The following is a 25,056-nucleotide window of genomic DNA, read 5'->3' as shown; positions in this document are numbered from 1 at the left end:
ATATAAGTTAGCATAGCTCATTGCTTGCGAAATTCACCTATGCCTAGCTAGGTACCAGTTAGTGAATAATATAAAATATTTTGTGAAACACAAAGGAGAGCTAAAGATCAGACAGCTAACCATGTCACAACTTAGCAGCTGTTAGCTAACAAATCCATATCAAAAAGGAACATTATGATTCATTTGAATGAACATAAATCCAATATTCTCTCACCCTTTAATCTCTTATTTGGTCTCCACCAAGCAGCAAAAAAACTGTCTCTGGAGCTGCTACATGCTTAGCTTCTTTTGTATCCAGGAGCCAACTTTACATGTCTGCTAATTTATGCCTAGCATATGTCAAACAAGACAAGAGGAGAGCTAATGACCAGAAAGCTAACCGTGTCACTACTTAGCAGCTACAATTGAACAAGCTAACAATGCACATTGGAGGCTAGCTAAATTCACCTAGGCCTAGCTAGTTAGCTATCAGTTAGTAAACAAGCTAAAACTTGTGAAACTCAAAGGAGAGCTAAAGACCAAACAGTTAACTGTGTCACAACTTAGCAGCAGCAGTTAAGCTAACAATTTGCATCAATTCATTCGGCACACTTTTTATCTCGTTTGCTCTCCAACCCTGAGCAAAATATCCGACTCTCTACCTGCTAAATGCTTAGCTTCTTTTGTAGCTAGTAGCTAACTTTACCTTTCATGGCCAGACATAGTTGTTTGTCCAGAATTTCCCGGTTTCAGTGTTTCCAGTGTGCTGAGAAAATTCTGTAAATCACTTAAATGTCCTGGTTTTATACGTTTTCAGTGCTTATGTAGATGTAAAGTTCTCTCTCACTCATTATTATCTAACCCAATATTAAATCATCAGCAATGCACCACGTCTGAATCCCATACTGATTTGTCTGCATGTGCGTCAATCAATCATCGTGTGACTCTGAAGGCTGTTGCTATAGGCTTTGAGTCATCTCAGACAATAGCATCATTATGCTAACGGTTAGCTGTCAGAAAGTGAGTCATACTTTTCTTTTCTTCATCAATTCTTCTTCTTCAGTAAAGTACTGAAAGTGCTGCATTTACGTTGATTAAAGGTCGCTCAGTAGGTGTGCTGAAATAGTCGTTTCCTGTTCTGATAGAAACGCCGACAGTGAATCCTCCTGTAGGAAGGTGTAGTTATGGTAGCCTATGTCGTTTTTGGAGTTTGGGTTTAAAGATGTGATAATCTTAAGCAAAAACAATCTAAGATCTTGGTGAATTTAAATCCAATATCTACTCTCCTTTTAGCTCTAATTTGGTCTAACTTGAAGTACAATGTCTGGCTCTTTAGCAGTGGAATGCTAAGCTTTCTTCTGCTAGTTGCTAACTCTGTTTGTTGTTTGGTACTGAACAGGAAGTGTATGTTGAAGCTGCTCACATCATTAGTATTATTTTTTTGATGTTAAGTCACTATCGCTGAATGAGGTAACACAATGGTGGTCGAGCTTACAGAAAACATCACAAGCGGTGCCCAGTTACTGACATTAGTTCATTCTATTTTCATTTCTGCTTCCCACTTCCTTTGTGTCTCAGTGGCCGGTTTTGGTTTTGGATATATTACTTGATCCAAATCACCACTTTTTTATTGCAGCTTGTTTTCTTCAAACAGCAAGAAACGATGTTCGTATGAGCTGCGAGACTTTAGAAATTGTAAATGTGCTGCAACAAAACTGAGAGCCAAGAGAGGCTAAAAAAAACCCTCTGAGCTTTTTCTCTGTAAATACGTCAACAAAGTGAAACCACTTTACAGACAAGGAAACCATATTTGATTGCACCTCTTCAGTCAACACGTCAAACATGAAGCTAACTTGCTAACTCTATCGTGGTGGTAAACATGTCATAACCCCTTTAAAACAACAAATTATATTATGCATTTTCTCTTTTTAGTCCTGTTATCTGTTTTTTTTTTCTGACTGACTTGATGACATATTTTATTATTAACGCGTCTCATATTTGCTTTAATCCAGTAAGTAAGAGTGCATGTTCTGGTGTGACAAATGTAGAGACAGAGAGAGAGGTTAATGGTGTTCAATTAGTATTTTAATGTATTCATACTTGAGTGAAAGACATTACCCCCCATCTATCTCTCTCTCTCTCTTGCTGTTTTACAGTCTCCTCAGTCCTCTCTGGTCCCCTCTGCAGTGCAGTCTGTGTTAAATCCTGGTCCGGATCGGATCTGAAAGCTGGATCAGGATTTGAACATCCGACCACTGATCCTGTCCTTCTCCTGAACCCCCGTCTCTCTTTCATCTGTCCGTCTTTCTCTTTTAGTTTCCATCCATCCATTCATTATTCTGCTGTTCTCTCCCAGGGTCCGTGTTGGACCGCATCTTTATCCCCCTTTTAAGTCCTTCCTCTCTGTCATCGGCCTGGAAGACTGAATCCAGGGCGAAAACTTTTGGAAAACTGATACAAAGACTTTTTAATATTTATCCCCTCACTGACATCTGCACTGTGATTACACATCAATTATTCAATCCTGTCACAGATTCTGGATGGGTTGAAACATTGTGTGTGTGTGTGTGTGTGTGTGTGTGTGTGTGTGTGTGTGTGTGTGTGGTGTCTATGAAAAGGCCTGAATTGCAAATGAATAGGTTTTTATTACAGCTTGAAGGTCAGGACACACGTTTCCTCCTGTTTCCTTCCTTCAACCTTTCATCACTTCCTACTTTAACTACTTTATCATTCCTGTTACCTTCCATTGCTTCCCTTTTTCCTTCCTTTATTCTTCCCTTCTGTTTCCCTCTGTCGTACTGTCATTGCTTCCTTTTCTCCTCCCTTCAACCTTTCATTACTTCCTACTTTATCTACTTTATCCTTCCTGTTACCTTCCATTGCTTCCCTTTTCCTTCCTTTATTCTTCCCTTCTGTTTCATTCTGTCATTGCTTCCTTTTTTCCTTCCTTTAACATTTCATTGCTTCCTACTTTTCCTTACTTCAAACTTCCATTGCCCTCTTCTTTTTCCTCTTGTTTCCTCCTGTTTCCTTCAGTCATACTGCCACTTCCTACTTTTTCCTTCCTTCAACCTTTTATTGCGTCCTCTGTTTCCTTCCTTCATTCTTGACTGCTTCCTTGTTTCCTTTCTTCAACCTTTTGCTGTTTCCTACTTTTTCCTTTCTTCAAATTTCCATTCCTTTCCTTTCCCCTCCTTCATACTGTCATTGTTTCCTTTAATCTTCTCCACCTTTTTCACCTTAAGTCGTTGGTCTCTGTGTCAGCCATCTTGTTCTTGTCATCTGTTCTGAACTTTAATTCTTCCCTCTCTTATTTTTCTAATTGTCTCCTTTAATTTCCTTCTTCATGTTTTTCTTTTTGCTTCCTTCCTTCCTTCCTTCCTTCCTTCTCTCCTCTTCCAGTAGCTCAACCTTCCAGTATATTTGCAGCATATGTTTCACATGAAGGTGTCTTTATTTTCTCCTCCCGTCGTCAGTCGTGATAGAAAAGCACTCTGCTGTGTTTTCCTTCTTCGGCGCTCCGTCCTCCGTCGTCCTGTTTTTATTGCGTTTATCTCTGGATGGACGCGTCACGTCGTCTTTCCATTTCAATCTTCCATTTTTAACCTGCTTCGTGATTATTTGGAAGTTTGATTAATTTGCTTCTTAATCAATTATAACAAAACAAATTATAGTATGCGTCAGGATGGAATTGAAAATGAAATTGGTTATTGTGCTTTCCATAATTATGCAGTAGGACAAACATTTTTAAACGGACTGTAGATTTCTGCATCTTCATGTTAAACCTGGAATCATTTCTACTTTGCCTGATAGTGACTTCTTACTCCATCAGCTCACTCAGGAGAAGGTTACTGTTGTTGTTACTGTGTTTCTCGTTGTCTTTGGTACATTTGCAAACAGACGGTGCATACTTGAAATAATGTACACACGTAGCACAACACAATGAACTACCTGTCACGCTCTTCCCAAAGCAGAGCTACGCCCCCTTTGTCTGTCCTTTACTTAAAAAAAAACACTGTAAAATACAATGAACATTAAAAAATCATTGTTACTGTAGTCTATCAGGACACAACAACATACTTTGGAAACAAAAATCAGCTTTCCATAAGCAGAAATATGTTAAGTAACTAAATAAGTTGATGAGAATCACTGGACTCTGTCTGCTTTGTGACACCTGACCATCAGACTCGATGCAAATCACTTGTACGCAGATTTAGACGCTTTGGTGGACTTTTGTGCACGTGATGACTCACAGTGAGTTTTAACAAGTTTAAGAGAAAAACTTTACTCAGATGTCGCTTTGGACAAAAGCATCGTATTGTGTTTGGCTGAGAAGAAACAAAGTGTTCAGACCGTAGAGTAATCTGCTCCGTCGTTTGTGTTATTGAACTAAAACAAACAATAACAAAGAATGAGAAATGCTTCTTTCTTTTGGACCTGAAACAATGTTGAACAATAATTAAGGTATTGAACCAACGTAATGTAGAAAAGCAATAACAGTTATTAGAAATACAAAAGGCTTTATATCAACAGCACAAAGCTGCACACGACTGTTTCTGAGAGAATCGGGCCTTCACTGTTCGTAGAGTAATCTGGGAACAGGCCGTGTAATCACAGCACAGAGAGGTGGAAACACGAGCTTGTTTTACAGCGCTGCGTAACATCCGAAATGTAAACACAGGAAACACCCCGAAGGCAGAAGCACACGCAGCGCTCTTTCTGCACCTCTGATTCGTTCATCCACGTCACCACAGAGATCTCCTCTCACGCTGCAGCGCTTCACACGTTCTTCATTAGGGAAGGTTCAGACTCACCTCAGAGCTGTTCTTCGTTTCAGGACACATTCACAGAAACAGAGAGCTCGACAGATTACTACAGCTGGCTCAAACATTTGGATTATAGCGACTCATGCAGAGAAGTAATGATTAGATCAACATGACAGAAGCAGTTGATACAGCAATTGTGCAGAATCATTTGCATGAATGTGGCAAAGCATCTGTAATTTGTTCGAATTGCCTTCATGATGTGTGATGATGATCAGAGAGAGGCACCGAAGTGACGGAGGAAAACAGCGTGGGCGGGTCTTATTTTTCACTCCTCACTCACCTCCTGCTTCTCCTCTCTGCCAGCTTCTTCTTCTTTGGATCAGGTTGTGTGAGGATGACATAATGAACCTGTTAAGGTAATTTCAGAGCACAGAGGTTTTCAACAAGTCCTCCATGTTCAAGTTATCATTTCGAAGATTTCCATGTAAATAAATGTCTGTTAAGTCTCTATCTATCTCTGAAGGAGGTAACACAATGGTGAGCCTATGGCCCACTGATGAAAGCCTTTGCATTTGCAGTATGCAGTATTATTACAGACTGGCTGTCTGTGGTGACTTTTGCGGAGAAAATCTCAAGCGACGCCCAGTGAGTGACGCGTTTTTCATCAGCCAGCAGTGGTTGGTCTGCCAGAGAGGGTAGGCGGAGCTAAGCGGCTGCTTTTCCGCTCTCTGCAAGTGTTGTGAGTAAACAGTAATCTACTATGGCTGAACAAACAAAGAAAAGATGGATGACTACAGATACAACTTCAACAAGAAGTGAAAATCCAAAGAAGAAGAAACAAACTCGACGCTCAGATGAAGCAAACAGTCTGAAAAGGAAAGCGACCATCAGCCAGGAAAATCAAGAGTTACAACCGGAGCCGACCGTGGACGTCACACATGCAGCACTGTCTGGATATCTGGGACGTGTGCTCCTGCATTTACCGTTTATCACCATAGGTGGCGCCAAAGAGAATGAAACTGAGATCTTGGAGATTATTAAAGAACTTGTAATACAATTGTCTATAAGCAGTATGACATCATTTATCTTCCAAAATCATCTCATCACTGCTGGAAAAATTCTTAGGAAAGCACACAAATGCCTGTGGAGGCACCTGTTAAAGGGAAAGTGTGCTATTTTTTTGATTTACACGACTTAAAGGTGCAAAACGTTTTGGAATGCTTCTGTAAACTGCATCAGCGTGCTGCTGTGAAACAGGCTGTAATGGCTGCAACATAGTCCTTGATCGATCAAAGTGTTCCCACTAAAAGTTGTTTCCACTGACCCTACGGATCCCTACAGAGAGAGACCTTTTTGTTACAGAGGAAGATGATTTTTTTTTTACCACAAACAGACGTTACATCGCTCTCTTCAGAGGCACCAGACTCTATTCATAAAAACAGTCATTTTACGTCACAGAACACAGGAGCTAACGGTCTGCTGCTGCCTCTGTTGGTGAGTCTGTCTGTGTGACTTTGGTATTTGAAGTGGTCACTTCAGATCCTACACAATATTTCTCGAACAAACGTGGTTAGGGTTAGGAGGGCAACGCACCAGCTGTAACTGGTTTTAAAAAAGCTTCTTACTCTTCCTGTTGTTTGGATGTCCCGTCTCAGAGGACGGCGCGGGGACTGGCGTTGCAATGGGGCAGTTAGATACAGAAGAAGGGAAACAGCAGCAGGATGCAGCTGATTGGACAGAAACATGAGCGCCCATTGTTTGTCTTGATGTAACTGGTAAACAGTAATCCCTAAGCCTTTATTTCCCTCTCACAGTGGGGTCAGTGGGTTTTACATAACTTCATCATATAAGCCGCTCACAGTTGTATTAGCTCCTCTTATCATGCGTTGCTGTCGTTGCTACTTTACATGTAAGGAGAGACGCTGTTTGTTGTGTTTTGTTCTTTTTAAGCGTTTAAACTCGGTCCTGAGGGACGCCAAACTGGGTCGCAGTGTGTGTGTGTGTGGGAATGTGTGTGTGTGGTAGTCAGACTCAGTCCAGTCTTTTGCTCTACAGTTGTGGCTTCTCCTCTTTTTCTTCTATTCTTTAGTAAAAACAAGAAAAGCTTTAATTGTCTGTCAGATTCATAAACTTCTTTTCTTTTGCCCAATCCGAACCCGCCCCGGGTTCTGCAGCTCCCTGCTCTGAGTCAGACTGGACCTGCGAGCGGTTCTGTGTTTAATCTTTACATAGGAACATGGACAGTAAGTCATGAAGTCGTATCTTCCAAGCTTCACATATGAGACATGGAAATATGGATGTGCTGTAAGTTGCACATCCAGATCTACTTAAAAGGATTTTAATCGTTATTCAAAGGCCTGACTTCTTCCCTGCACCTGCAGCAATGTGCCATATTACAGAATGTCAGCAAAGCATTCTGGGAATGCAGCAGATTGATGCATTTAACACAGCACCCCCTCCAAGAACATAGTTCCAACGTCCCTGCATGCATGTGTGTTTCACCGCTCTGCACCAACATTTTCCAGCCACATTTATTCGATAACCTTCACTTCCTGTTTTTATAAGTTCAGTCCAAAAGGCAACGTGACTTTAAAGTTCCTGAAGACATTTCGCCTCTCGTCCAGTCGTATGTTGCAGAAGAAAATGGTGAAGAAAAACACGTGTGAAGAAACACATTATAACACATTAACGTGACGGATTTATGGCATTTCCCTTTTTTAAAATTCTTCTGTTCTTCTCACCCGTCATTTTGAGCGGCAAATGGAAGTCGGGTGACATCTGCACGGAGAAGAGACAGAGTCATCACAGATCATTTTCGGTCTGCTGGAAGAGAAGAAGAGAAGAGAGAGAGAGAGCGAGAGAGCGAGAGAAGGGAGTGAAGAGAATAATAAAAAAGAGAGAGCATAAGAGATAAAATGAAATCGCCCGACACAATCCTGTGGACGATGAAAGAGAAAAGAGAGAGAGCGAGGGTATGGATGGATGGAGAGAGAGAGAGAGAGAGAGGAAGAAGAGGAACGATAGACGGGAGGGTCAAGCGAAGGGCAGGGCAAGCGAGAGACAGAGAGAGAGGAGGAAGTGTGTCAGCCATGACAGATTCGTATTCCACAGTGAGCATCTGACCTTAGCGCGCACACACACACACACACACACACACACACACACCTTATCTCTCACACGCAGAGAAATGCTTTTACTCCATCACCTCCGCTCTCTCTCTCTCTCTCTACACACGCACACACACTTTACTCTACCCCCACTCTTCAACAGGAGTGTGTGTGTAGGTGGGTGGGGGTGTGTGGGAGTCTCTGTCTGTTGCTATGGTGATGGTTGCCTCCTCTCCTCCTACACCAGATGAGTGTGTTTGTGTGTGTGAGCGTGTGTGTGTGACAGGTAGAGATACATATTAAGTGTTTGCCTGAGAGCAAAATAAAGAAGACTGGTGTGTGTGTGTGTGTGTGTGTGTGTGTGTGTGTGTGCGTCTGTGTGTGTGTGTGTGTGTGTGTGTGTGTGTGTATTTGACCAAAACACACAGAGAAAAAACAAACAAATGTTTCTCAGAGCTGTTTTCTGATCATAAAAAAGATTTTGTTTGAAACTAATTTTCATAAAAAATCATAAAATATTTAAACTCTGACAGGTGTGTGTGGAACTGAAATGTTTGTGTGTATGTGTGTTCCTTTGTGTGTGGATTCAGTCGAACATCCAGATCAATAAGTCTGTTATGATGCTGCATTCATGGTCAAGGCTCGTATTGGAAAAAGGACTTCTCTAACAGGAAGTCGGCCTTTTGTCCTGCTCTTTATCTTCAGCTCACCGTTGAGCTTTTACAGGTCGCATAAAGAAAAGTAAAACACTTTAAAGCATCCTGTGACGTCGCTGTGTGTACTTTCATCTGGTTGTGCTCTAGCTCCTTCATTACAAATCAGAACACAGGTGTTTAAACAGCTAATGAGTTAGATTCCACACAGTTTATTAGGGTTGTAATCATAGCATTAATTCATTTCCTTTTAGGCAAACCTTGTTGTCCTGTAGTTACTGTGTGAAACACATTGCACATGTTTCACACAAACAGCCTCACGACATTTACACACGGTGTCTAAAACTGCATTCATACTTTTTTGGCCACTCGGAGGCACCGGAACAAGCAGGACACACATCGGTGACATTTTATTATAACTCACAAACTACGTTATCACGCGAGAATTGCAAAATCACGCGATAACATCAACGTTAAACTGAGCAACACACAAACAACAGTTCAGTTTGACCTCCGAGGTCATCTGCTCATCTGGAGATCATTCTGTGATTTTTGTGCTTCTACCATGGCTGAGGACACGACTTCATTAAAAGAGTTCAGAAAAATCGGGAGTCTGTACCGGTCTGTACATGGTGTTTTATTTTGAAATGACCGGATGCTGCATGCTGTTTTCGACTTCCTGTTTGGAACGATCTGCTCAGTTCAGCTTGACGCGTGCTTGAAGCGGCCTCCGTCAGAAATAGACACGCCGCGTATCTTTAGCGGAGCAGAGCGGAGAGACGCTTCTGGGACGCACCGGAGACGGACCGCTGCGCGCGCTGTGGAATCACGAGCATTGACTTGAATGGGCGCGATCGACTCCGGAGGTCGCCGCGCACACGGAACACGCTGGAGACGGATCCTGTGGATCCTGTGGGTTAAACACACAGAATAAAATTAGATTAGTATTATTTTATCACGTGCATTGATTGCACAAACTAATGTCGACAGTAGTATTACACTGTGTTACATGGATTGCAACGCTATGCAACTTTATGAGGTCAAAACTCTCCGAACAGACAGTTATGGGCTCGTGTGGAAATAAAAATACAAAATGTTCCTGCAAAACTTTCCTCCGACTCCTTCCCTTTCTCCTCTCCTTTCTTCTTCTCTCACTCTTCCTCTACCTCCTGTCTTCTTCACCTCGTCTCTATCTTTTATATTCCTCCCTCCCATCTCTCTTCCTTCCTCCACCTCTCCGTGCCCCCGTTCCTCCTGACAGACAGATTTTTAGTGACAGACAGGTGCTGGTCCGACTCTCCCCCTCGCCTCCAAAACAACAAAACAAATCAGGACACGGCAGCGACGCGTCTGCTGAGTGTCATTTCAATCCGCGGCGAGCGGCGACCCAGCAACGCCCAGGAGCGTCTTCAAAGCAGCCGGCGAGGACGGGTTTAATGAAATCCAGCTCAATAACACCTGTTTGATATGGAGAGAGAGCGAGAGGCTGACAGAGATCCCACCAGTACTAAGTGTTGATTTGTAGATATAAATAGAATAAAGCAGACTCACACAAACACAACACATGCTGAACACCGTTTCACAGCTCATTGGTTCATTCAGATGATCAATATTCATCATGTTTCAGTTCTTGTGTGACTGAAAATATAAACGGCGTTGGAGGTAGTAACAGAGGCCAAACGTACAAAAGCACAAAGTAGTATCTTTAAAAATCTATTTTAAGGTGCTCTTTAACTTTCCTTTCCTCTTTTATAACACATCAGCATCCTAAATATGGCTCATAATTAGCTGTTGCACAAACAACCGATACGGCTGTATAATGTTATCTAAAGGAATCTTTGGAAATTAAGACTTAATCCAAACGTAAAATTTTAGATCTAGAACAGATTGTTAGCTGTTAGCATGCAGATGTCTGTTTATAGAGATTAATAAGAAGCTAAATTGTCGTCGTCTGATGGAGCCGGGTGGCATTACAGCCTGCTTTTGCTCTCCTCAGAAACTGTTGTGACCTCGATTGGTCAATATTAGTCGGACTACAAGTGAACTACAAACAGAAACCAGAACACTTGCCTTCCCAGAAATCCACGTCACTGTAGATGAATCCAAACAAGACTATAATGACGAGCTTCTCGAGGTCAAAGGGCACAGTGGCATAAGGTTATCAGACTTTTACTTTGAAGGATGACGTTACTGACGCGTGTCAAATATCTGTTTTGTTTCCATGAGGAGAACCCGTATTTTTAATGATCATATTGGGAGCCTCACAAAAACCCAGAGAGCGAGGTTTCGATGTGTTCTATAGAAGCAAACTATATTTTATCAGTTACTGACTTCGGTGACACCGTGCTGCGTTTTTCGATCTGTCTCTGGTTTGGCTCTCTGCACACATCACTGCATCCTGTATGAGAAAGTTAAAAGCTGATTATAAAAACAGGATTGAGGATCATTTAACCAGCGAGAGCACGTCTCGTTCATTTATTCTTTGATGTAATTTCAGCTTGTTTGAAACTCTTTCATGCTGCTGTCTCATGTCTGCTTTAAGACACAATAACTGATCTTTGTTTTAGTTTCTTCACACAAACAGAAATCATTTTTAATCATGTAAGATAAAAAAAAAAAATGTGGGCAAAGTGAACATAACACGGGGTAAAAAGTAAAGAACAACTTTAGTTTATTTTTGTCTAACACTAAAAACAGAAGGAGCTGCAGGTTAGCCACCGGTTCTCAGAGCATCAAACACCTTTCATTAAAACCTCCTCTTTTAGCACCGGGCGAGCACCAACAATCCTTTTATAATGAATCTTTGTTCGGCTCAAACTGGTTTTGTATTTCAATGGGATTATTCTTTAAAAGGCCCTTTTATAGTTTCATTTACTGCATTGTATAAAAGAAATTAATATTTTGGGTTAATATCACTAAAGATTTGTACCTTTTTGTCCTCCGCAGCGCATGTCCGGGTCATTTCTGGTCTTTGTTTAAAGGTTCTTATGTCAGTGTTTACGTTCGAAACGGGGCCTTAATGAACACACAGCGAAAACAAGCGGAGAGGGAGAGAGCGCCCGAGTTACGTCTGTAACATGATGTGATTTATTCATTCTTACTAGCATGCACATCTCTGGCCTGAGGGAGAATCATGACTACGTCTTTATTTCAAAGAAAATTCAGCAGGAACCTCAATAAGGAGCCTGTGAGTGACTTTATCCATCAAATCACTTCCTGTAAAAGTTACAAATAAAGTTAAAAAATAACAACAACAACAACAACGGCCCGGGAAACACAACAACAAAGCATTGAGTACAAACTCCATGCCTGTGACTTTTACTACAGGAGGAGATGTTAATGTTGCCGTCAGAGCTCAATCGGGGAGCCTCCTATCCTCTACATCCTCTCGGCGCGTGAGTCGCACGTGTCCCACGAGCAGCGTGAAGACTCTCGTCTGTTTTCAGGCATTTCAAATGAACACGTCCCGCAGCCGTCACGCACACGCCACCAGGCTTTGACCGAGTTAGTTGCCTGCGTTGCATTTCATATATTTTGGTTTTCGGCAGCTTTAAACTCAGTGCTCAGTCACAGAAGTGTTGAGTCAGAATTACATCCGAGTTTGTACTCAAAGACAAACACAGCATGCATGTTGGGTGAGGACAGTTTTAAAGATGCTGAACAAGAATCATCACACAAACAAACAGCTGCTCTCTCACTAACAGAAACTCATGAACTCTGACTGCTTCTACTTTGCTGTTTTCTTATCCCAGTAAAGTGCTGTCATGGAAACTGATCGTGTGTTTCACATTCAGAGCCTGTCAGGAAAACATTATTACACGTTAGGCGATTAGACGATTAATTTATGACAGTTAGTTTTGAATCACTCAGTAGATCGTAATAATAATAATTGTCCTCGTCTGTAATCACGTGACTCTTCCTCTCTGTAAAGTTAAAGACCTGTTTGTTGCTCTGCATTAAAACCCACGAAGAAGAGAGGCGGAGAGACGGACGAGGAGGGGAAAATATTTATCTTCTCTCCTCTCATACCGCTGATGTTTCTGCGGCGTCGGCCTCCATCGATCGGAGAAAGTGGAAGGTCATCCATATAGCCGATGTGTGTGTGTGTGTGTGTGTGTGTGTGTGTGTGTCCTCGCCTATCGATTGGTTAGAGGTTGGAGGTTTGTTCCTCACCGCCTACGCCTAAATGTGTCACCATGCTGTGTGTGTGTGTGTGTGTGTGTGTGTGGGTTTGTGTTTATATAAGTGTGTGGTGTCACTTCCAACATTGATCCCCTTTGTGATGAAACACCTTCCCATCAGCCCCTTCATCATCACTCAGCGGGAGGAGGAAGGCAGAGGAGGTGTGTGTGAGTGTGTGTGTGTGCGTGTGTGTGTGTGTCCTCTTCTGTTATTGAATGAACCTGCTGTTCAAAGAAAGCAGAACTCTTGGATATGAGTTTCCATTCTTTCACAGCAGAAAGTCTGACGTGTGACTTCAGGAAGCACTCCACAGTTTTCTCTGTGAGCAGAAAGTGTGCAGCTAGCTTGTGTGCAGCTAGCTTGTGTGTGAAAGGTTATAACGTTATATTATAAGGTATATATTATATTATTCATACAGGACAGTGACTAATTCCTGGACACCTGCAGCTTAAGCCTGTTATAACAGGGCACTGAATACTTCCTGGAAGGCTGTATGCAGCTTCGTCGATTTTCTGTAAGGTTGCATACAGTGGTCAGTTATGGGATGTGAATAATTCCTGGAAACATGCAGTTCTGACTTGTTAATACAGGATAGTGAGTAATTGCTGGGTGGCTGCAGCTTAGCAGATGATCCCTGAATGGTAGCATTGTCTTGTGTGTCTGTTGAGACAAGGCAGGGGATCATTTCTGGAACACAACAGTTTCTGCTTGTTTATAAAAACGAAGAGGATACTTCCTGGACACCTGCAGCTTCTGCGCGCTAATACAGGGCAGTGAGTACTTCCTGGAGGGCTGCATGCAGCTCAGTATATTGTCCTGAAGGTTGCATATTGTAGTTATTCAGACAGGGCAGAGGGTAATTCCTGATGATTGTAGCTTGTACTCATTCAAAGTGGATATTGGCTAATTCCTGGATCTGCAGCTCAGACTTGGTAATGCAACGTCGTTAATAATTCCTGCATGGCTGCATCCTGCGATCATTTAAGCAGGGCTGTGAATAATTCCTGGACATCAGCACCAAAAGCTTTTTAATGAAGGGCTGAGAATAATTCCTGGATGACTGCAGCTCAGGAGATAAGTCCTGAGCAGCTGCATAATGTGCTCATTCAGACACGTCCGGGGATAATTCCTGCAGACATGCAGTTTGTTCTCGCTTACACACGGCACTGAATTATCTCTCGACACCTCAACTGTGTGCAGGTTTGTGAAAGATAGTGGATAATTCCTGGAACACTGCAGCTCATGCTCGTCTGCAGCAGTTGTACATTAGAGTGGACGACTGCAGCACACAGCTAATCCATACGTGCTTGTGTTTGTTTACAGAAAGAGATCACAGCTCAGGCTGAGGGCGGAGGATAACTCCTTCATTCTTTAAAGTGGGGCGGAGACGTTTCAGACGATGTCTCTGCAGATTCTGTGCGCAAAGTTTAGTCTGATGCAGAATACAAAACAGTCTCTGTGTCACTTAACAAATCTAAAGTTTGATCAAATCAAGCCAGAACTCAAACTTCCTGCTATGTTTCATTTTTATCTCGCGCTGTCAGTCAAACATTTTCTAGTAAAATTATTCCAAATGTGAGTTATTAAAATGCAGACAGAGATAAGACATGAAGGCTCCACATTACAGAGAGCTGAGAGAGCTGAGAGAGAGTCTGAGACATGAGAGGATGGAGATAAAGATGGAGGAATCGTGCTGTTGGAGCACTCGAGGATCAGGCGGCGAAAAACATTTTGAGTTTGTCTTTAAACTGTTTTCACTCTTCAGTCCAGCAGGTTTGTGGACTTTCATGTGACTTGGTCCCCAGAGAGTTTGAGACGTTGCAGCGAGCAGCAGAGCTACCTGCGCTGATGCATGCAGCTCTGATATTCACCTCACCTCAACTTTGACCTTCTTTGTCTGTGACCTTTCAGTGTGATGACTTTGATCTAACCTTTAAATGACCCATGATGGACAATGCCTAGCCCTGATCCAGAGCCATGATACCCATGATGCCCTGCGGCAGGATGAACCTGGTCTTTAAACAGTAATCTCACTTCTTATCGGCCCGCACGGCGTCTGGAAGTGTTTAACAAACTCACTGAATTGCAACAAGTCTTTACAGCGACGTGTACGTCGGAGGAAAAGATATCAAGCAGGTGTAAAGTAACCGAAACACGTGACTCCGATGCAGAAAGTTCTCCTGCATTAAAGGAAACTGTGGTGGACTTTTGTTCTCTTTCTGACATCACTCTTACGTCCACAGAGTTTCTGTGTTCACTCTCCTCTCCTCATTTATCCTCCCAGCGCTGCAGCCTGCTGCCTCTGACTCTTTGTGTGTGCTGTTGTTCTGGAAGTCAGTAAAGGTGTGTTTGACTCCTCGTGTTGCTGAGCTTCTGTCTGTGTTTGGATTATTACCCAGACCTGCTGATTATTACGGGCTGATCAGGCAGACAGGTCAGCTCTCTGAGGTCGCCTCAGCGCGTGTTCGGGGGATTTTTCGGCTCTGATGACGTCTCAAAGTTCAGCGTGTGACCTGCGTCTCCTGCTTTCAAAGTAATAACGTCGGAGCTGCAGACACAGAGGAGGCTCGGTGCACGACAGAAAGACACCGAGAATTACTGCTTTTACTGAAAATTACAAACACACACACACACACACACACACACACACACACACACTCGGCTTTCAGAGAGTGTAACTGTCAGTGCACAACACCCGCAGCGCTCGCAGCTTTCAGGGTAAATTAATGTACACACACACGCACTCAGCTTTCACAGTGAATTACTGTAAACACAGACACACACTGTCAGGAGCAGCTTTAAAACTACAGACACACACTGAGCTTTCACCGCAAATTAGAAAACACACACACCACGGATCACAGTCCCGCTGGGGCATTAAAGGAGCATTCCAACATTTACTTTTGTGTTAGTTAGTTTGTTTTCTCAGAGCCCGAGGAGGTGGGTCAAAGTTGAATCTATCTGCATCTGTTAAAGAGAAAGTTCTGGATGTGTTCAGCCGGGAGGCTCTGTGGGTACAGCTCAATCCATCTTCAAACAGGTGCTCAAAGTGGGCTGAACCTACCGTTACACGGTGCCAGCACGAATACATTTTACTCTTCGGTGTGCTGAGACTTTTTCTTGCACACCAGCAATTCTTAAAATCTGCTGGAGATCTTTTCTGCCCCCTCCACATGAAGGTATGTGGGCCTATACCCAGGGGGCACTATATGATGCCCACCTGTTGCTGTTCCCTCCTGCCGGCTCTCCTGGTTGGCGGCTGGTCAGTGATGTTTTAATAACCATACAGGAATGCATGTCAGAGCATCTCCAAAGCTGCAGCTCTTGTGGGGTGTTCCCGGTCTGCAGCGGTCAGTACCGACAAAAAGAGGTCCAAGGAAGGAAAACCTGAGAACCAGCGACAGGGTCATGGCTCATTGATGCCTGTGTGGTCCGATCCAACAGAAGAGCTGCTGTAGCTCAAACTGCTGAAAGAGTTAATGCTGGTTCTGATAGAAAGGTGTCAGCACACACACAGCATCACAGGTTGTTGTGTATGAGGCTGTGTAGCTGCAGACCGGTCAGGGTGCTCATGCTGACCCCTGTCCACCGCTGAAAGCTCCTACATGAGCACATGAGCATCAGAACTGGACCACAGAGCGATGGAAGAAGGCGGCCTGGTCTGATGAATCATGTTTTCTTTTACATCATGAGGATGGTCGGGTGCGTGTGCGTCGCTTACCTGGGGAAGACATGGCACCAGGATGCATTATGGGAAGAAGGCGAGCTGGCGGAGGCAGTGTGATGCTTTGGGTGATGTTCTGCTGGGAAACCTTGGGTCCTGCCGTTCATGTGGATGTTACTTTGACACGTACCACCTACCTAAACTGCAAGTCCACCCCTTCATGGAGACAGTGTTCCCTAATGGCCTCTCTCAGCAGGATGATGCGCCCTGCCACACTGCAGACATGGTTCAGGAATGTTTTGAGGAACGACGAGTTCAAGGTGTCGACTTGGCCTCCAGATTCCCCAGATCTCAATCCAATGGAGCGTCTGTGGGATGTGCTGGACAAACAGGTCCGATCCATGGAGGCCCCACCTCGCAGCTTACAGGCCTTAAAGGATCTGCTGCTCACGTCTTGGTGCCAGATACCTCAGCACACCTTCACAGGTCTGGTGGAGTCCATGCCTCGTATGGCAGATCGGTGTATGTACCTAACACACCTTGTTGCCTCCCAGTAGAGGAGACTCTACCAGTGTGCGCTCATTCCCAATGTTGTGTTACCGTTTCTGCACCGTGCAGTTTGTTACAGTCAATGTGACTTTTCAAAATAAGCTTCCCATGTTTTTTAAGCACTGCCTCAAACAAAGTCATCATCTCCTGCTCGGGAAATGTGAAGAATATGACTTCATGATTTAGCAACAAGCCTGTTAGCATCAGGTTTTGTTGCAGTGCTGCTTCTGGTTTTTGGACTACGATGGATCTGTATGACAGAGGGAGAAGCTGTGTCGGGTTGTGATGAACAATATTTGCATACAGGCGACGGTGGATTCATTAAACCTTGAACTTTAAATAATGAGAGTGAAAACAGAAGCTCTGCAGCAGACGAGGACACGGTTAGTGTCTTCTGTTTGTCTCGTACCTGCTTTTTACTGATGTCTACGAGCATTTATTCAACTCTGCTCCGTGAAAGTCAGTTTCCACCTTCAGGTTAGCGAGGTCACAGCACACACACACACACACACACACACACACACACACGCACACACTCACACGCACACACTCAAGATATTAGAGAGTTTACTCACTCACCCACTGTGGTGGAGATTTACAGGAATAAATATCCATTTTAGAGGAATTTGAAAGTGGAGGGCAGAGAGGTGCGTGTGTGTTCATGTGTGTGTGTGTGTTTGTGTGTGTGTGTGTGTGTGTGTGTGTGTAGTATAGTCGCTTCTAACGGCAGCTGGCTGAAATGAGCCCTGAAATTGAGTGCAGAGAGAGAGAGAGAGAGAGAGAGAGGGAGGGAGGGAGGGAGGGAGGCAGTGTGAATGTGAAGCTGAAGCGAGTGAACAAGCTCAGCGCTGCTCTTCTGCATAAATAGAGGTTAAAAAGAGAGAGAGAGCGAGGGAGAGAGAGCGATACGGGGAATATTTATAGGCATAATGATATGGAAAAAGAGGGATTAAGCCTGCATCTGTTCAACATATCAAAAGTGCTCCTTCATTTATCCAGCAGTCGTACTTCACAGCGTAAAATATGTGTTTAAGCTCGTACAGTGTGGCGTCATTGAGAGGAGGCCTCGGCCAAACAAGAGCGCTCAGGAAAATACAGTTGTAGTAAATTTTGGGGCGAAGCAGCCAAGTTAGAAGTGGCAGTTAAAAATATCACTCAGTCAGTTACATACAGCAGCAGGAGCAGCAATTAGCAGCCGCAGCAGCAGTAAACAGCAACCATTAGCAGTTAGCGAGTGCAGTTGCTCTGAGCAACGGCGACTTTATCTGCAGCAGCAGAAGCAGTTAGCAGGCGTGTCAGTCGGCTAAGTAGAGATGATATCATTACACGTTCAAAGTGATCTGGGTTTATAAAGGGTTAATAAGCGTTTGCACAGTAAAAATACTGACTGATTGAAACTGTGTCTGCAGTGAGAGGTGTCAGGTTGCTCGTACGATGTCAACATAACTGTCAACAGATCATGTCAATGTCAACTTTTTGATCCACACGTGACATGTCAAATCAGTTGTTGACACTCAAACATGTTTGACATGTTAACATGCACGACGACATGAAAGTCAGAGGTTCTGCAACACAAACACGCTGCTCAGGTAGGCGGTGTCGCCCAGGCGTTAACTGCAGTAGCTCCAACAACATACAGCAGCAGGGAGTAGCAACAACAGCTAAAGGCAGCAGCACCAGCAGTAGATATAAGCAGGTGACTGCTGTAAACAGAAGCAGCCCGATCAGACAGAACGCGTTCGAGCAGCCGGGGGCTTTTTTGTTTTTGTTTTCAATGACAAAGAAGCTTTTTGCTTTTGTGTTGCAGAGCGCCTCGCGTTGAAAAAAGGTTTTAAAAAAAAAGCAGTGCAGTGCGGCTCGCGTTTCACAGCCTGCAAAACGCACTCTGTCTGATCGGGCCCTCACATTGTTAGTTGGGATGCACGATATCGGTATCTGATTTCCCGGCGATAAAACTGCGCTTTAATTCTGCCTAAATGCTCGATGATTCCCAAAAAAGCTCGACGTATTGCTACGACATTAACTCAGCGCGAGTGTGCACTTAAAGAAGGGTGCAAGATGTCTGCATTATGGCAGTTTTTGGCCACTACAATAAGAATAGGCGTGATATGAATTCCACTACAGGGGAGACTTGATGTTCACTGCGATTAGGTGGAAAAAAACATGAGCCTAATATATCAGTATGGAAATCAGCAATCGACAAAAAGGGTCGGAAAATATCAGCAAAAAATCTAATATCGTGCATCCCTAATTGTTAGCGTAGCATTAGCAGCAGCAGTAGCCTCCTGCAGTCTCAGCAGCATAAAGCAGCTGCCTTTGTGCTTCTTCTTTACATCTGATGATCGGATTGTAATCAATGACTTATTGAGCCTGAAGTAACCTGTGCAAGAAAGGAGCAAACCTAATATTTAGTCAAGATAAAAACGATTTATTTAAGAGGGGTTATGCTGCTGACTTAAGACATTTATAATGTTACAATGTTGGACGTCCAGACTAAACGTGGGTGAGGTTTCAGATCTGTCGGTGAAAGTATGTCGGAGTCATCCCCAGGCTTCTCCGCTCAGTCTGCTGTGAACGACAGGTGTCACACAGTTTGTTCTACACGCTGCACTTAGCTGCTAATTATGCTAAGCTACTCCACAGGTATCACATTCAGTCTTCACTTTGCACAGACTTTTTAAATTTGAACAGAATGACTTTATGTTATGTATCAATCATATTACAGAACTGGTACTTCTAAATTTGAAAACCTGCGTAAATAAATGTCACGTTTATTTACCTTATTTTATATGAAACTCTGAAAGTCTAAAAAGTTCTAGAATCAAATCTGTCGTCTAAATCCAGTTAATACGATGGCATGTTAGAAAATCAGAGCTGGAGGAGAAGAGTCATGTCTCAAGAAATTATATTTATAAAATTATAAATTATAAAGTCATAAACTCGTAAAATCGTGTTCATAGGAACCTTTTTGATCCGCGACCCCCCAAAAAGCAGGTTGTGGTTCACGGCCCCCTCCCTCTGATTCACCTGTTCCTCCTCTCTGCTGCTCACACAGGTGTGCATGGCACGGAGCTCGGAGCATGTTTAGCCTGTTTCTCTACAAGAAGCAGACTTCACAGAGAAAGACTGAGCGGCCCTCTGCTGCAGAAACACAGGTTTCTATGCTCGTTTGCCCCAGGGGTTACATCACACATGAGAGTGACCCTACGACCTCATGACGGAGACTGAGAGGAAACAAATCTGCATTACAGACAAAAATATACAAAACTACTTTAAACTCTCTTATAAATAGAGAAAAATCCCTTACATATACATACTAATCTTTAATATATCTATAAATGTATTTTCAGGTTTAAATGATACTTACATGTGAAAGTTTAAAAAAGTCCCTGTCTCTGTGTCCATGCAGCTCCAGCACCTCTCTTACTGTTTGCACATTAGGAAGGTCAGTAGAAACTGCACACTGTGTTTTGTCCATTTAAATAGTTATAGTTCTCCAGAGCAGTTTTTGTTTTTTACACACACACAGAAAAATCCCAATTGTCCTGTGCAGAAGGCTGAGAGCTGAAACCAGCCTCCCCTAAAGATCATTCAGGCAGCAGAAACAATATAAATGCAGAGCAGCTTGTAGAGAACGGACAGAGTGATGGAGAAAACATGGAGGCTGTGTGTGCGTGCGTGTGTGTGAGCAGGTATCATCTGTCGTCGGGCAGACTGCGGTGTAATTTTCAGCACTTATTCAGATTGTTTTCCAGCTCTTCTTCGGTGGTGTCTGACTCTATTATTTACCCTCCCCGTCCATTTTTTCGGCAGAGTGTCTCGCTTTACTGCTCGGTGTCGGCTCGGCTTTTCGGCCGGGTCAGCGAGCAGGAACGAATCTGCCCTTCACACCCCAAATCTCATCTCACAGAGCGGGAGGAGGTGTTAACACTCCTCTGTTTCCATCCACTACTCTTTTTCTCCTTCACCTTCTTTTCTTCCTTCTTTCTTCTTCTTCTTCTCCTCTTTGTCTTCCTCCTTCTCCTCTTCTTTTTTGTCCTCTGTTAATCCAATGTCTCCTCTTCCCTTCCTTGCATCCTTTCCTCTCCTACCTTTGATCTACATTTCTTTTTTCTTTCTTCTTATTTTTTATCCTTTCTTTCCCGTCTCATTTTTCTTGCTTCTTCTTCCTCCATCATCACCTTTCTTTTCTTTTACCTATCCCTCAGTCCCCTCCTCCCCTCTACCTTTCTTTTCATCACATCATAAAGTGAGAGGTGTGTGTGTGTGTGTGTGTGTGTGTGTGTGTGTGTGTGTGTGTGTGTGTGTGTGTTCAGTGAAGCTTTATTGACATGTGCAAACAGACAAAAGCATTTAAGGACTCTGTGGAGAGTCATGACCTTTGACCCTGCGGAGAAATTGGATATCTGTCAGCTTATGATGGAGGAGAGGAGACAGATAAGAGGAGAGGAGAGGAGACAGAGGAGAAGGGAGAGGAAAGACGACAGAGGAAAGGAGAGAAGAGCAGAGGAGAGGAGATGAGACAGAGGAGAGGAGAGGAAAGGAAAAGAGACAGAGGAAAGGAAAGCAAAAGAAAGGAAGGGAGATGGATAAGAGGAGAGGAGAGGAGACAGAGGAAAGGAAAGCAGAGGAAAGGAGACAGAGGAGAAGGGAGAGGAAAGACAACAGAGGAAAGGAGAGGAGAGCAGAGGAAAGGAAAGGAGACAGAGGAGAGGAGAGGGGACAGAGTAGTATTCTGAGGACAGTTGATGGTGCTAGCTTGTTTTTAGCGGTTAGCTTTCTCTTTGCACTTCTTGGTGTGTTGTTGAAACCTCCTCCATCACTGAGTCTATAACCCAGAGAGAAACTCATCAGCTGTGCGTACCTGTATGTGCTACATTGATTGTTTCTGTGTTCTGCCGGGGGGATCGTTTTCAACAGTATAATTGGCTGCAACTTAACAGCAAGAGCTACTGTAACACCGATGATCACACACATAACACACACACACACACACACACACACTCCTACACACTCCTGGCTGCGTTCTTCTCAGTACTTGTGCTCTTATGAACTTGCATCAATCACGTCCCGAGCTCTGGCACCGTCACAATCCTCATTAAGCCTCGAACAGTCCAACTCCCTGCAAATGTCCTGCACGTTTTATCGTGGATATTATGGGAGCTGACTTGTACGGTGGCCCTGAGGGGTCTACACACTATCACTTAATTAAAACATGCATGCAGAAGTGTTTCAAGGAGACACTCAAAAGTGGTATTAGTTACTGGGACACGCATGCACGCTTGTCTTTGCCATGGTTTGTGACTCGTGACGTCAGTGACGTTGGCTCTCTCTCGATGGTCGTTGGATTATTTTAACTTGCAGGCTCATGTTCAGCAAAATATCTGCAAAAACATCAGGACTGTACGCCCCTTATGGCTCCTTACAGGTCAACATCTCTGCACAAGTGAATAATCATATATGCACGTTTGACTTGAGTTTAATATTCAGAGAAAGAACTCCCAGGAATGCGACGTCAAACAGAATTTGTCTCATAAACTTCCACACTGATAGGTTGCAGTTATGCACACTCGAAAATAACTGAGTAAAAGAAGAAAGCAAGGAACTCTATGGTATTACTTTAAACAACAGCAGTGGCAGGGCAGTAAACCAGTGTTCATTTTGTCCACGAAAATAATGACGAAAAATGTTCGTAAGCGATCTTTGATGACGAAGACGAGACGTTGACGAGCTAAAAACAGACCTCTGATATTAAAAACTCTGAGCCATTTGTTGACGCTTCTTCTGCACAGAAAGGAGAGATCATCTTTCTGCTTGAGTCAAAACGAGAAGAGGGAGATGAGAGAAGGGGTCATATATTCTCAAGAGAGAAAATGTTTCATCGACAAAAACTATATTGAAAAAAAAAGACTAAAATGTGACTAAAACTAAAGCTGCCAAAATAGCTGCCAAAGTTAACACTGCAATGAACCAGTGGAAAAAGGAGCATTTAAACCAATCAAAATATTCTGTCGACGTCAATTTGAATGTCAATCAATAAGACATTTTCTCGAGCAGGTAGACAGCTCAGGAGCAGGAAGCTGATGCTGTCAAAACATCAGGTATAAAGGATTACACTCAGCTGGCGGGGGAGTTAGCTTGTAGCTCGTTCAATCACTAATGTTGTCTGTCATGTTTCTAATATTGAAACTGAAGTGTGCTTTAAGTGTCATACAGAGATGAACACACAAACCTGTCAAAGGGAGTTTCATGGTCCTTCATTTGGACGGTGATCAACACAAAAACAAACAAACATGAAACAGATTCAAGGGAGTGTCATTATTCATGCTTTTGTTTTCATCCTTTGTACATCAGTGTTTTAATTATGAGGAAAAGGATTCATCATTTTCCACACTTCATTTCTGTTCTGTGACAGTCTGACGAGGAGCTGCAGGTGTTTGGACATGCAGTTATAATATGAGACTCTGGATAGATTAAAACATTTTAGAGGAAGTGTCCCATCAGGTATCCTATCGAGTTGATCTGGATATTTTATATGGAGCAGGAACGTGTTAAAGTTCGAAGATTAATCCAAAAGGCGACTGGACTTGGTTGAAGTTCTTGAAGAAGTTTCACCTCTCATCTGAAAGGCTTCTTCAGTTCTAAACTGACCGGTGGACTGAGCTAGAAATATAAGCCTCTGTCCGTCATTAGTATGCTCATAGATGTGTAATATTCGGATGAGAGATCAAACATCCTCAAGAAGTTTGACCGAGTCCAGTTCCTTTTGGATTAAGCTTCGAGTTATGACCTGGATGACTGAGAACCGTCATCTTAGCTGTGGGTCACATTCCTGGTCCTGTTGTCTGAAGCTGCTTTCAGAATCTTTCTGCAAAGGAAAAATAAGTCATCTCAGTCGTAATGACTCGAGGGAGACATCTTATTTAGGACTTACTCAGGAGCTGCTCTCAATCAATGGACAATTGACCGAGTGTTATATTAGTCAAAACATCTCCCTTATAAAACGAGTTATTCCAAACCCTGTGTGTGCACCTCTCTCAGCTCTTATTTAGGAGTTCATCTTTTGAAAATGTCCTTTATGAACATGTTTCTCTAAGTGCTGAAGTGAGTATTTTCAGATGACTGATTTGTGTTGTTTGATGACTGAACTCTTCAGATGCTCTGCTGCTTTTTTTCTTGCCTGTGATCTTCTTTACCGCTCTTCTTCCTCCTTTTCTTCCTTCTTGTCTCTTTCACGTCTTTTCCGTTCCTTATCTGCACATCTCATCTGTTGTCTGCTCCTTTTCGTTTTTGATTTGCTCCGCCTCCTTTGCTCACCTCCTGCAACCCCGCCTACCCCGTCTTCCCCCCTGCTTCTCCTCCCTTCCCTCTCCCCTGGATGAAATTATAGTTGAGGCCCCGCCCACTCAGTATAGACCCGCCCACACACCTCCTCCCTCTCCGCACCCTCCTCCTGCTCCTCCTGCTCCTTCTGGCACCCCCTTGACTTACTCCTCCTCCTCTGATCCCCCACCAGTGTCCCCAAGCCCAGGCGTTGCCCTCCCCTCTGCCCCCCGCGACCTGGTCCCTGTCCTAGTGTCCAGCCGATTTGTCCGTCTCAGCTGGCGCCCCCCAGAGGAGACCGGAGGAGCTGTGCAGACCTACGGCATCTACTACTCCCAGGACGGAGTCGAGAGGTAAGGCCGGGCTCTTTGTTCTCTGTCATCGTCTGCTCCGAGGCATCTTTTCCCGAGCTTAAGGTCTGGACAACCAAATAAACATTGCTTTTGTTTCAGGACGTTTTTTCTTATGCAAATGTTTCGTCAAAATCACATTAATCAATGTTTTCAAAAACCACTAAGTATTATTTGAACTTGGTGATTGCAGAGGAATTACATTGTGCTGGATTTATTCAAACATTCAAGTTTCAACATTTCCCAGGAGGTTCAATATTTGCAATCCACCCACATGAATATCTAGTCAGCATTGGTTAGTACCCAACTTATGTGATTGTTGGAAATATCCATCCATCCATTTTCCTCCACTTATCCGGAGTTGGGTCGCGGTGGCAGCAGCCTAAGCAAGTAGCTTAGACATCCCTCTCCCCAGCAATGTTTTCCAGCTCCTCCTTTGGGATCCCTGGATGTTCCCAGGCCAGATGGGATGTATAATCCCTC

At 43.5% G+C, this 25,056-nt stretch overlaps 1 protein-coding gene across 1 annotated transcript in view; it reads left to right on the top strand.

Annotated features, from left to right (window-relative positions):
* dcc (DCC netrin 1 receptor) overlaps nt 1-25,056 on the top strand; it is a 291,775-nt gene that overhangs the window by 143,338 nt on the left and 123,381 nt on the right. Inside the window, exon 8 of the mRNA XM_069677215.1 lies at nt 24,417-24,576. Within this exon, the coding sequence (XP_069533316.1) occupies nt 24,417-24,576 (160 nt within the window). The remainder of the gene's footprint in view (nt 1-24,416; nt 24,577-25,056) is intronic.

The sequence above is a fragment of the Semicossyphus pulcher genome, unplaced genomic scaffold (assembly GCF_022749685.1).
Source record: "Semicossyphus pulcher isolate SPU_LCO1_2020_fin unplaced genomic scaffold, fSemPul1.0.p SCAF_28, whole genome shotgun sequence".
NCBI lineage: Eukaryota > Metazoa > Chordata > Actinopteri > Labriformes > Labridae > Semicossyphus > Semicossyphus pulcher.
Note: the sequence above shows the minus strand (reverse complement) of the source record. Positions and strands in the feature narration are given on the sequence as shown.